Source organism: Sturnira hondurensis, unplaced genomic scaffold (genome assembly GCF_014824575.4).
Source record: "Sturnira hondurensis isolate 20B ecotype Veracruz unplaced genomic scaffold, ASM1482457v3 Scaffold0018097, whole genome shotgun sequence".
Classification (NCBI taxonomy): domain Eukaryota; kingdom Metazoa; phylum Chordata; class Mammalia; order Chiroptera; family Phyllostomidae; genus Sturnira; species Sturnira hondurensis.
The window spans coordinates 2974364-2988010 of NW_028090728.1; the positions used below are offsets into that span (position 1 = coordinate 2974364).

The following is a 13647-nucleotide window of genomic DNA, read 5'->3' on the forward strand; positions in this document are numbered from 1 at the left end:
TAGAACATGATGTAATGAGTGCAGCACAAATAAAAATGTGGCACAAACACTTCAAAGATTGTCAAGAATCTCTTGGAGGTGATCCGTGTTCTGGAAGGCCTGCAACAAGCAGAACACCTGAGACTGTTGAACGTGTTGAATGTCGATGGGCTACAATCAACAAAAACTGGCAACCGACTGTTGAGAACTAGAAGCTGATCTGGGGATTCCAGAAACTACTGTGTCTGAGATTTGGATGCAGGATCTTGGCATGAAATGTGTTGGCAAAATTTGTCCTGCGGTTTCTGCTACAAGAGCAGAAAGATCATTGTGCTACAGTTGTTAATGACACTGGGAGAACTGTGTGAGGTCCCATGGTATTTACTTTGAAGGGGCTGAGGTATCATCCTCTTATCTACAATGTCTCTATTTATCATAGTACATGGCTGGATGCTTTTGAACAGACGTCTTAAGGTTTGCACAGACTTTTAATAAAAGACTTTAAAAAAATTTTTAGAGCTGTTTTAGGTTCACAGCAAAACTGACAAGGAGGGACAGATATTCCATATACCCCTGCCCCACACATGCACAGCCTTCTCATTATCAAGACTCCTCACCAGAGTGGTGCATTTGTTACAAGATGAACCTACATTGACTGTTTGCATAGACTTTAAAAAATAGATAGTGTTACGGAACCAGCCAATAGTGTGCCAGACAGCAGTAGGGTTTGATTACTTGCTTCCAAGGGGCATCACTCCAGAGACAATAGTTTGGTGAAAAGGAATGGGTGGTTTATTTAAAGGTTATACAGTTTTAGAGTAATGGCAGATTTCTGCTGTTAAGTCCTGTTCCCTTTAAAATGCCTAAAACAAATGGTCCCGCCACCCTCTGCCAAGCCAGACCGATTTCAGAACATGCTACTTAAAAGTACCATCCTTCAGAAACACAGAAGTCTGTCGCTCAGCATTGCCAGTCATAGTTCTGCTCTAAGCATCTCTCACGAGTCCTTGTGCACCTGCCCGAGTCCTTTTTCACAGAGTCAGTTTCTCTACTCCGGAGCTGCTTTTTCTCCGGCCGTCAGCTCACCGGTGTGCCTGTGTGCTTGGCCAGGCAGGTTCCTCATAGCACCGCCAGCTCTGCTGCTGTCTTCTGTGGGGGAGGGGGGCTAAGGACGTTTGCAGACCACATGGTCTTTGGGGACCCAACAAGTCTCAGGACTTTGGGTTCACTATGGCAAGTGGGCCAGCCAGGGGAAGGGCAAGAAGCCTACGGATCTGCGTTTCCTGCCACAATGCATTTTAAAGGCTCTGCTCAGAAGTTTCTGTGTGACTGAATATCAGGGTCTTCCTACAGTGTGCCAGCATCTACTATTCTTGTCAGCTCCCTATTGCCTTTGACTCTCTTTTGGGTGCTATTTTTAGTAAGGCAAAAGTTTTCCAGCTGCACACAGTGCACAAGCATCTGTTTGTCCAGGGTGGGGCATCGGGCCCCTGCAGCTCACACAGGCACTGTATGAGCTTCTCCTCCCCCCGCCCCACCGCATGTCATGAGTGGTCCTACTGCTGGCACCTGCAGTCTCGTTGCATTTAGTTACAGTTTGCTTCTGACAGCAGCCCCCTTGCACGGCCCCACCCTTAGGAAGGCACAAGCTGCCCAGTTGCTATTTTAATCTGCCACACTGGGGTCCCTTGCCTTTTCAGTGACCTCTTGTCCAAACTGCCCTGTTACAATTGCACAGAGTTTTCTCACATTCCTGCCACTCATTTTCTCTTATTGTTAGCATGTTATCTTACTACCATACATTTGTCAAAGTGGAGAAACTGACATTGGTACGTTACTATTAATTAAACTCAAGACTTTATTTAGGTTTCTCCAATTTTTCCACTAATGTCATCTTTCCGTCCCAGGACTCAGTCAGAAGAGGGCATCACATGCATTTAGTTGTCATATGTCCCCAGTCTCCTCTGGTCTCTGGCCGTTTCTAAGTTGTTCCTGTTTGTTTTAAAAGATTTCATTTTATTTGTTTTTAGAGAGGGGGAAAGGAGGGAGAAAGAGCGGGAGAGAAACATCACGTGAAAAACGATTGGTTGCCTCTCAAATGCCCTCAACCAGGCACTAGGCCTGCAACCTGGACATGTGCCCTGAATGGGAATTGAACCACGGGACCTCTTGGTTTAGGGATGATGCCCAACCCACTGAGCCACACCAGCCGGACTATACGTTGGTGTGTTTATGGTGACCTTGGCAGTATGGAGAAATACTGGCCAGTTATCCTGTAGAATGTAATAGCCTGTTCTCCAATCTGGATTTCTGGTGTTTTTTTCTCCTCACTGAACTGGTTACAGCCATTGGGAAAAATGCTGCAGGGGCGAAGCACCCTTCTCATCGCATTATATCAGGGGTACATGATAGCACGCGCCGTCCCTGGTGATGTTAGCTAGTACTTGGTTGAGGTGGTGTCTACCAGTTTTCTCCATGTGAAGTTTATTTTCCTGCTTTCCCCAGTATTCACTAAGTCTTGCCTACCCTCAAAGGCACAGGGAGATTCAGTTCAACCTCTTGTGTGGAGCAGGCGTGTCTACATGTATTATTCAGAATTCTGCAAGGAATATTTGTGAATTTCTCATTTCTTTAGTCATTTATTTACATCAGCATAGATTTGTATATATTTATTTTATACTTGGGTTATAATCCAATACTGAGTTATTCATTTTGTTCCTCAGATTGTTCTGGATTTGGCCTTCGGGGGTTCTTTTAGGTTGCTTCCTATGTCCTTTGGACATGCTGCTATACCTTTGCTTTTTTAACACTTCCTTAATTTCTGGAAATGCAAGATACCTCAAGTTCACCTTATGTTTCCCCTGCCCAATCCTAGAATCAGTCATTTCTCTAAGGACCTCTGGTTCCTTTTATTGGAGAGTGGTATTTTGAAACCAGGATCTGGGAGCTAGGTGCAGGCATTGATGGCTGTGGTGACATTATCTATATTAATATATATATTAAGCTAAACATGCATTCACATGTATCTCTCACAGGGATGATTCTAGCCTTCCCCGCAACACAGAGAACCGGGCTCTGGCTACCCGTCAGGCACTTACTAATCCAGGCAACTTCAGTACATGTGTTCAGCTGTTCCAGAATTACTTACCATCCCCCCTTGGGAACACAGTGTTCATGTGTACTTCTTTTTGTGTTTAGTCATATAGTTACCAGTAGAAACAAGTTTTCCAAGGTTACTTAGGTCAGCTTTGTCTATCTAGGGTCTGGCTTTTGTAACTAACGAAAATCATGAAACAATTGCAGAGGATATATCATTTCCATTTGATGACCAGAGAGACTTCGATGGAGCTATGGGAATTATTGACTAGGATTCAGCAAAGAGGAAACAGGAAAAAAAGTCTTAGCCGTTTTTCTACCTTTTTCTGTTAAAGGTAACAGGGTACTCCTCCCAAGCGATACAGTGAGGCCAGCGCTTGCTAATACAGGACCATGGCCTTATCCTACACTCTGTTTATGCTTAAAGCAGAATAGGCATCTTCAAATAACAAAATTATACTGGGAGGGTGGAGAAAACACCTACCCCTGGACTTGGTACCTGCCCTACCTCACCACGCCTCCAGCACCTTCACATTCTTCAGCTATTTAACATTGTTTCCAGACCCTTTTCCCAGTGCCTTCCCCAAAGCAAACGGGAGGTAGGAACTGAGAAGTCAGCACTCCTTTGTCGCTTCAGAAGGGAGGAGGGGCTGGGCTGTAGCAGGCTTTATGTGATGCGGGCAGCGGTGGGGTGCTAGGCGCAGAGAGCAGTGTCTGGCTTTGATGGTCTGTGTGGGGCGTGCGTAAGAGGACCCTGCCCAGCTGGGTGGTGCAGGCTACAGCCCCAGGCCCGCAGGATGCGCTTGCGCAGTGGGGCGGTAGGCGGAGGGCTGCGGTGGGTGGTGGGCGGCGGTGGGTGGAGGGAGAACACGCAGGCGCAGTGGGGTGGTAGCGGTGGCGGGGCGGGGGCAGCAGGAGCACGTGGCGGAAGGGGGACGCAGGCGCAGTGGGGCGGCAGGCGGCGGCGGCAGCCTGTGGTTGGCGGCGCGTGGTCGTTGGGAGTGGCGGGCCTGTGATCGTTTGGCGCTCCCTGGCGGCATGGGGCGGTTACGCTGGCAGGTGGTGGCGGTGGTGGCTGTGGGCCTCGCGCTGGCCCTGGAGGCGCTGCCCTCAGCCCTGCGTTGGTGGTGGGCCGGGCGGCGGCGGAGGCCACGGCATGAAGTTCTCTTCTTCCCATCTCAAGTAACCTGCACAGAGGCCCTGCTGCGGGTGGCAGGCCCGGGTCCGTCGGCGCCCCCCGCTGGCTGCCGGTGCGGCCTGCCCCATGGTGAGAGCTCCTTGAGCCGCCTGCTGCGCGCCCTGCTGGCTGCCCGCGTGAGCCTGGAGCTTTGCCTCTTCGCTTTCTCCAGCCCGCAGTTGGGCCGGGCGGTACAGCTGCTGCACCAGCGTGGGGTGCGCGTCCGTGTTGTCACCGACTGCGACTACATGGCACTCAAAGGCTCGCAGATCGGCCTGCTTCGCAAGGCAGGTAGGCCGGATGCCCAGGCTGGGGGCGCAGGCCGGGAGGAAGACTTGATATCCAGGACCATAGGCAGAAGGGAGAATGTCGGAAGCAGATATTTGGGAATAGGGGTCTGAGTACAGGTGAGATCCCATTTATTTCCCATGGAGGCTTTGTGAGGTCAGGGCAGCTTTATCCTGGAGAAACTCCAGGGCCATCCATAAAGGGCTTCTTTCTCCACGCTGTGGGAGCGCTTTTGTGCAGGAGGTTGCCATGCTAGATATATGAGTGTGAGCCGGTTGCATGTTCCCAGCCAGTGGAGGAAGATCTGGGGACTCCCAGAGGCCAGGGGTGTGCCCACGCACACCCGGGAAGTGGACAGAGTCCCTGGGAGTCCCCACATTCCCAGAACCCTCGTTGGCCTTGGGACCAATAGGGAATGCCCGTGTCTGGGAAGAGCTGGAGTTGTATCCCAAAGTGAGGGTGGCTTAGCCTGACTGTACTTAGGAGATGAGGGCGAGGCTAAGGATGAAGCCACGAGTCCCCCCACCCTTTGTCTGTGCTTGCTCATCGGAGCTAGTGCATAAAGACTGCAATGGTCAGGCTTCAGAGTTGAAGGGCTAAAGGAAAAAAAGGCATTTCACCTTAAGTACACTAGTGAATTTCATGCTCAGGGCTTCTGAAATGAATAAAAATAATCTAAAAAGTGTAGCTAAAATATTCAGTTGATGAACGGTGTATTTCTACAGCCGCAAAACACTTGAGATCTATTTCTGGCCAGCTGGCCTCTCTTTCTGGGGTGGGGGACAGATCAGATCCTGGTCTTACTTGTGAATCCCTTGTCTCACCCTTCTACCTCTGTGTAGTGCAGCATCCTGCAAGCAAGCTCCGGTCCTTGCGTTTTGTGTGTTGGCTGTGTGTCTCCTGACCTGCATGACATCCTTTCCACCCTTCAATTCTGGTAGCCCAGTGACAGAAAGGCGTGAAAGGCTCTTGAGAACTCTGAAGGCTGCCCTCTGGTCCCACGGTGCTCTGAGTTGCACAAGCATGGGCATGACCTCCTGTGACCCAGGAGGTAGAGAAGCCTTTCCCGAGTCAGGCTTAGCTTGCCCGCTCTGCCTGGGGCTCTCCAGAGGCAGAAGCACTTTCATCCTCTGGTGCTGGTGACATCCCGTGTAGGCAGAGTTGGGAACTGAGTTCACACAGTGAGGATATTCACTTCCACTCCTCTTGGCAGTCATGAGTTACGGGCTGAGCCTTTTAATGGGAAAGTTAGGCGTGGCCCGTTTTATTTAGGTAGCTTTTAGAGAACTGCAAAATGTCAGGTTTGAGAAGAGCCTTAAAGGGCACTGCAAGTAGCTCTCTCAAAAGGCTGATTCCTCTCTGAAGGCACTCCAGCCATTGTTCCTCCTCCATCTCTTCAACAAGTACGTCTGCATGCCAGTGTTTGCTTGGCGTAGTTCCAGGTGCCAGGGTCATGGTGGTGGGCAGGACCAGGACCCAGTGGGGAATCCGACTGAAGCATGAGTGCTTAACAGTAGGAAGAGGGTCCAGGACATGTGAGAAAACAGGGAGTGGAGGAGTGATGTGCCAGCAGAGCTCAGCACTCTGAGGGAGCCTCCCAGCTTGAGGAACAGCAAGTACAACTGCTGATTTCACAGCGAAATATCCCCTTCCGCCAGAAGTTGAAATAGTAATGAGGAGAGGCTGGCTCCGGGGACCCCGAATTCTCTCTGGCTGCCTCTCACTGAGGCCTGCTTTCTCCTGTGCTCAGGCCTTCTCCTTACAGGGTTGGGTGCACCTCCCAGCCTGGGGGTGTTTACTAGGGCATCCAGTCTGGGGCAAAATTGAGAGGCAAGGAAACCCCAGCCAGTGACATTTGCTCTGATGGCCTCTGGCCAGATGAATGACAGTGATGCTGGTCAGTATGGCCTCCAGAGGTGTGGGGTGGGCTGTTCCCAGAGGAAACTCAGTAATGTTAGGAGAGCAGTGTCTGCCTGCCTGCCATGGTCCTTGTTACCCTCGGGACTGTCCGTGCCCGTCCTGTGCCAGAGTGCCCCTTAGCATCCCCTCCTGTGAGCTGGTTGTGGCTGGTCACTGTCTGGCTCATCCACTACCACCTGCCCAAGTGACAAGCTTTGCCCCTTTCCCACCAATTTGGAGAAAAATAGCAAAGTTAGTAGCTGCTAGCAAATGTCCCCCCTTGAGGGGGAGCCGAGCCCTGTGAGGGAGGGGCTGTGGAGGCAGTGGTGAGAGCCAACTTGCCTTTTTGCAGGTATTCAGGTGCGACATGATCAGGACCTGGGCTACATGCACCACAAGTTTGCAATCGTGGACAAGAAGGTGCTGATCACCGGCTCCCTTAACTGGACCACACAAGCCATTCAGAACAATAGAGAAAATGTTTTGATTATGGAGGATGAAGACTATGTGAGGCTTTTTCTGGAAGAATTTGAGCATATTTGGGAAGAGTTTAACCCTACGAAGTATACTTTTTTCCCACAAAAGAAGAGAAGTCATTGAAGCTGTGCTGTCACCTCTGTCTTGAGTTGGAGGGGGGAGAGGTGTTTAATGTCCCAGAACTTTTGTTACGACCAGTTAAAACCAGAGTGGACCTACAAGGAATAGGACCCGACTGGCTGGTGTCTGCCCAGAGCTGCTGCGAGCTACAGCGGCAGATTCTTCATTCTGTTCCAGAGAGACCTCAACATTGTATAAAAGATCAGACTAAATCCTCCTGTATAAAATACTCCTGTATAAAATACTGGAGTGAACTAAAGAGGGTTTAGTGTTAAAAAGGAAAAGGAAATTTCTTCAGCATCAGGTCAATTGTTCTAGACTGAACTTTGGTTTTTCCTTCCACTCAAAGTAAATGCAGCCACAACTGCTTGTGCGCTTGAAGGTACCTTGCCTGGTGCCTGGGTTGAGAACAGAGGCCTTCTTTCCTGCAGCCACACAAAAACGGGGTGAGGCCTGTTTCAGGGTTGAAGACTGTCTGATCCCCTTTCCTGATTCTAGAGAATCTCCCCCTTCTCGGGTTGACCCCATCAGCTCAGCCCTTTGGGTATGTCCAGAATCTCCCCTCTTCTCCAACTGAACTGGTCTGGTCCCCACCCAGCACAGCTGAACCCTGGGATTGGCTCAAGGTGGTTGACTCAGTCTTTTCATCCCTGCTGTTCATCAGCTCCGTGGGGGCTTATTGGCAGGCCTGAGTCAGAAGAGGGAAAGGAGAGGTTAGGAAGGAAAACAAGGGACAGAGGAGAAAGCAGGGCTGGGCTGGTGGGAGCGGGAAGCTGCCTTCCAGGCCCCTGGTGGTGGCAGTTGCCACTGCAGCAAGCATGCCGTTCTCTCACCCAGGCTTCTGGGCATGATTATGCTTTAAAACAAGCACACGAGACATTGTTCATGCTTGGGAGCTTCTATTCTCTTTTCATGTGGCTTGGTACATCATCTGTCAGGAAGGTCAGAACTTGCTTTTCTGTATGTTATGCTTTTAATTTTTAATATTCTCACATTTAATAGTTGTGTGTTTAGAAGTGGCCTTCACTTTAATTCCTATGGACTTTGCTAAATCACATCTTTTGGTCAGTGTAATCAACCTTGAATTACCCAAAGAGGAGAAAACAGTTTCCTGTTGTGGTACCTTACAGATCCACTTTTATTATCAGCCCAGCATTTTACATCTGTAGGTAATTAGAGGAGCAGGTACCTTACATACATTTGTGAAATACTCCAAATTTTTTGCAGAACGTGGATCTTTAGGTAGCTCAGATAACATGTGAATGATTGTTCACCATCTTCTCATGTTTCTGTGCACGCACTGTGCAGCCTGTCCTGAGGTCTGTCCAGTGCTGTGTGGGTCTCCTTCCCACCACCGTTACGCAGCCACTGGGAGAGGCTGTTAAGTGTTGCATGTTTTTCCTTTTTTAAAAGTTACCTTTGACTTACAGAGTTGGGCAAGTAAACTCAAAGTTAATTTTTCTTATTTCTTGTGATCAGAAATCACAAGAAATGGTTGTACATTAGACATGTTTCTTTCTTTCTTTTTTTTTGTTCATTTTAATCTGAGTCTGCTCCAGCAGGGTGTGTTCTGAAAAGGGGAGCGGCTGTAGCTGTCTCGTGAGTGATGAACCATGTGGTTCTGCACGTCCCACGCATCTGAATAAACGTGCTTATTCTGGAATGGCAGTACTGTGTGTCCTTGCCTTTTACTCGGTCATTCAAATCATGGCTGCTCTTTATTAAACTAGTACAACTTTTGGGGGGAGGAGGCAACATATAGCTACTCAGAAACTGTTGGTGAACATAGGAGTCTCTCAAAAGAGAGTAAACCCTGAGGGTGTTCTTTGGGGATGTCCTGAAGTGTTTCCAAACATACACACTGCTTCTGGTACGGTTTCCAGCCTCTGCATGACTTGTGAAGGTGGGTGCACGTGCAGCCTGCTCCCCCTGCCCCGCCCCCCTCCCCTGGGTGTTCTTCCAGAAGCAGGCTGGTGTTCCGGTGCAGAGCACAGCTTCAAATGCATATGAGGTGACCTAGCCAAGCTATCTAGACTGCTGTTTTAAGAACTGTGAAATGATGTCATCTCCTAATTTTTAACTTTATATTGTTTATCTTGTTTTCATCATCTCTGCAGTGATGGGGAGAGTTTTCGATTAATAGTAAACCTTTCTGAAAAGAACTTGCAATGGAAGAAAACCTCCTCGGAAGGCACAGGGGCTGTGGAAGGACAGGACTGAAATCCGCCTTGGAACTGGATGCTGTTTTGTGTCCACTCAGACAAGGTGTTTGCAGAACATGGCTGGAGCCCCTGACTGTGGGCTGGCCACCCCCCCTCTGACAGGGGAGGTGTGACATGGGGTAGCCCGACTGGGACCAGAAGCTGACTCTGGCACGTTTAGTCTGTCCAGTGAGCTGGTAGAGTTCACATCAGGTTTCAGGGGCCATAAAAGCAAATGAACTTGGTTGATCTTTAGTTGATTCGGGAGATACTTGGGGCCCAGTAAGTGCTTTGCACTGAGCAACAGTTATTTAGGGCCTAGTCAGCCCTGGGCAGTCACACTGAAGAGACGGATCCCTGGGACAGTGGGTATGCCCTGTCTCTGATCTCCTGCAGGTTCGGCTGAGTGTGGAGTGGAGCCTGGCTGCATGGGGCTGATGGAGTGCGTCTTCTGAAGCTACTCTGCTACAAGATTCAATCTCGGCCACCCCTAGAGAAACTATTTATTTTATTTCTGATTAATTTTGTTGTTTATGCTATTATAGTGACACCCTAGAGAAACTTTAAAAGAAGTGATTTCCCCCACAAGCAGTTACCTCACGGGAGGAGTCAAGGGCATTCGCCCACCGCGTAGACTCAGTCAGCATCCTGGTTTCAGCTCAGGGTTGTCATTTAAACTGTGGAGCAGTGAGCCAGCTTAACAACAAACCTGATACGCAAAGTGCATCACATCAGCACAATTAAGTTTAAAATCTTTTGAACTCTTGGCAGCTGTTGTGATTGAGAAACATTGTCGTGACAGTAGTACACAGCCTTCACAGTCTGCCAGTGACCGTCTCGAGTATTTGAATGAGCAAACACAACTACCGTATTTAGCCGTGTATAATGCACACCCACGTTTTTGTGCACGTGATACATGGGATTATTGTACCCATGGCATGTACTCCTTATACTCATGTAGAATGTGCATCCCTGAAAAATCTGGGAAAAGGGCACAAAAAATACATGGCAAAATATGGTATATTGTATTTTGTTTTTAAACATCTTATATTTTTTCCATTGCCCTTTAGTCCCCTGATTCCTCCCTCCCCCAGCAATCAACACACTATTGCCTGTGGCCATGAGTCCTCTTTCCCTTTTGCTTGATCCCTCCGCCCCCTAATTGACCCACCCACTAGCTGTCATCTGCTCTCCATCTATGAGTCTGTCCCCATTTTTCTTCTTAGTTCAGTTTGTTCATTAGATCCCACATAGGAAAGAAATCACATAGTATTTGTCTTTTTCCGATTGGCTTATTTCACTTAACATAATGAATGTTAACTCCAGGTCCATTCATACTGTTGCAAAGGGTAAAAATTTCTTTTTTTTACAGCCAAGTAGAATTCCATTGTTTAAATATAATTGTTTTACCCACTTATCTATTGACGGACACTGGGACTGCTTCCATACCTTGGCGATTGTAAATAACACCACAGTGAACACAGGGGTGCTGATGTTCTTTTGAAGTAGTGTTTTGGTTTCCTTTGGCTATATTCCCAGAAGTGGGATTGCTGGGTAAAAAGGCAGATGCATTTTTAATATTTTGAGGTATCTCCATACTGCTTTCCACAGTGGCTGCACCAGTCTGCATTCCTACCAACAGTGCAAAAGGGTTCCCCTTTATTCATATCCTAACCAGCACTTGATTTATTGATAGCCATTGTGACAGGTATGAGATAGTATCTCATTGTGGTTTTTTATTCGCAGTTCTCTGATGAATAGTGATGTTGAACATCTTTGCATGTCTACTGGCCATCTGTAGGTCTTTTTTGGAGAAGTGTGTATTCAGATCCTTTGACCATTTAAAAAATATTTATTTTTAGAGAGAGGGAGGGAAAAAGAAAGGGAAAGAAACATCCATGTGTTGTTGCCTCTAGTGTGCCCCCTACTGGGGACCTGGCTTACAACCCAGACAATGTGTCCTGACTCGGAATCAAACCGGCGACCCTTTGGTTTACCCTTTGATTTATAGGCCGGTGCTCAATCCACTAAGCCACACCAATTGGGGTCCTTTGCCCATATTTTAATTGTTTTTTTGTGTGTGTGTGTTGACTTTTGTAACTACTTTATAAATTTTGTATATTAACCCCTTATCAGAGTATCAGTGAATATGTTCTCCCATTCTGTGGTTTGTCTTTTTATTTTGTTGATGATTTCCTTTGCTGTGCAAAAACTTCTCAGTTTGATGAAGTCCTATTTGTTCATTTTTTTTCTTTTGTTTCCCTTGCCTGGGGAGATATATCTGATAAAAATTTCTGTGAGCAATGTCTGAGATTTTGCTGCCTGTGTTTTCTTCTAGGATTTTTATGTTTCGGGTCTAACATTTAAGTCGTTGATCCATTTTGAATTTATTCTTATGTGTGGTGTAAGAAGGTGGTCTAGTTTCATTTTTCTGCATGTATCTGTCCAATTTTCCCAACACCATTTATTGAATAAATTATCTTTAGTCCATTGTATGTGCTTACTTCCTCTGTCAAATATTAATTGACTATAAAAATGTGGGTTTAGCCCTGGCTGGTGTAGCTCAGTGGATTGAGTGTAGGCCTGCGAACCAGAGGATCGCAGTTCAATTCCCAGTCAGGGCACATGCCTGGGTTGCAGGCCAGTTCCTGGCAAGGGACACACAATACATTGTGTGTCCCCGGCAGAGGCAACCATACACTGATATTTCTCTCCCTCTCTCCTTCCCTTCCCCTCTAAAGATAAATAAATAAAAATTTTTAAAATGGGTTTACTTCTGGGCTTTCTGTTCTGTTCCATTTATCTTTGTGTTAGTTTTTATGCCAGTGCCGGGCTGTTTTGATTACTGTAGCCTTGTAGTATAGTTTGATATTAGGTGGCATGATTCCTCCAGCTTTGTTCTTTTTCAGGATCACTGTTGCTATGTGGAGTCTTTTGTGGTTCCATATAAATTTTTGAAATGTTCCAGTTCTTTGAGACACATCATTGTGATCTTGATAGAGAATTGTGTTGAATCTATAATTGCTTTGGTAGTGTGGACATGTTAATAATGTTACTTTGTCCTATCCATGAACACGGTATGTACTTCCACTTATTTGTATCTTCTTCAGTTTCTTTCTTCAGTGTCTTATAATTTTCCAAGTACAGGACTTTTACATCCTTGGTCAGGTTTGTTCTAGGACTTTTACATCCTTGGTCAGGTTTGTTCTAGGTATTGTATTCTTTTTTTGTTTGTTTGTTTTTTAAATTTTATTTATTTATTTATTTATCTTTAGAGGGGAAGGAGGGAGAGAGACATCAATGTATGGTTGCCTTTTGCGCGTCCCCTGCTGGGAGTTGGCCTGCAGGGAACTGGCCTGCAACCCAGGCATGTGCCCTGACTGGGAATTGAACCGCGATCCTCTGGTTCGTAGGCTTGTGCTCAATCCACTGAGCTACGCCAGCCAAGGCCTAGGTATTGTATTCTTTTTGAAGCAATGGTGAATGGAATTGTTTCCTTAATTTCCTTTTCTGTTTGTTATTGGCATATAAAATGCAACTGATTTCTGGATATTTATTTGGTGTCCTGCTAGTTTGCTGAATTCATTTTTTAGTTCTAGTAAAAATGGTTTTCTAGTAGTTTCTTGGTGGAATCTTTGGGGTTCTGTATGTACGATATCATGTCATCTGGTATACTGTACTTCAGAGCACTATATTAGTTCTTTTGAGTTGATTTTTAAAGCAGCTGGAGTTCTGGCCAAGATGGAGGCATAGGTAGAAATGCTTCACTTCCTCACAAACCAAAAGAAGAATAACAACCGATTTTACAACAAAAAACAACCAGAACTGCCAGAAAACCAAAGCATGGATGTCTCACAAACAAGGAGTTAAACATCCATTCAGACTGGTAGGAGGGGTGGAGATGGACAGCAGGGCACAGAGGATGCCTGGCAAGGTGGCAGACTGTATGGGTGAGACAGTGGCTGGCTGAATGGGCCATCCCACATTTGCACATGGATAAACCAGGAGGAACAAATGGGGTGCAAGACAGATGGTGAAGCCCAGGGTTTCAGCATGGAAAGCTTAAGACTCAAAACCCCTGGCTGTAAAAAATCTGTGGGGATTGCCGGGGCAGGGGAAAACTCCCAGTCTCACAGGAGAGTCCTTTAGAGAGGCCCCCACGGGGTCATAGAGTGTACACAAACCCACCCATATGGGAATCAGCACCTGAAAGAGTGCAATTCGCTCGCGGGAAGCAAGGGAAGTGACTGAAAGCAGGGCGAGAGCTGAGCAAGTGGCACTGTTTTCTCTCTGACCCCTCTCCCACATACAGCGCCACAACACAGCAAAGTGGGTTGCCCCACCCTGGCCAGTACCTAAGGCTACCCTCCTTTACAACATAACAGGTGCGCCAAGACAAAGAAAGAAAGC

The 13647-nt window shown here is 47.3% G+C and overlaps 1 protein-coding gene across 1 annotated transcript; it reads left to right on the plus strand.

Moving 5' to 3' along the window:
- Nucleotides 1-4060: 4060 nt before the first annotated feature.
- On the plus strand, nucleotides 4061-8704 carry PLD6 (phospholipase D family member 6). The gene is made up of 2 exons (XM_037068827.1): nucleotides 4061-4543; nucleotides 6792-8704. Exons 1-2 carry the CDS (start codon nucleotides 4114-4116, stop codon nucleotides 7037-7039), a joined length of 678 nt encoding a protein of 225 aa, XP_036924722.1. The 5' UTR covers nucleotides 4061-4113; the 3' UTR covers nucleotides 7040-8704.
- The last annotated feature ends 4943 nt before the right edge of the window (nucleotides 8705-13647 follow it).

Bases quoted from the DNA above. Each gene is read 5' to 3' on its own strand.
- PLD6 (XM_037068827.1), top strand. From the start codon at position 4,114: ATGGGGCGGTTACGCTGGCAGGTGGTGGCGGTGGTGGCTGTGGGCCTC. The intron at 4,544-6,791 runs GTAGGCCGGATG...GCCTTTTTGCAG, and splicing joins CGGCCTGCTTCGCAAGGCAG to GTATTCAGGTGCGACATGAT.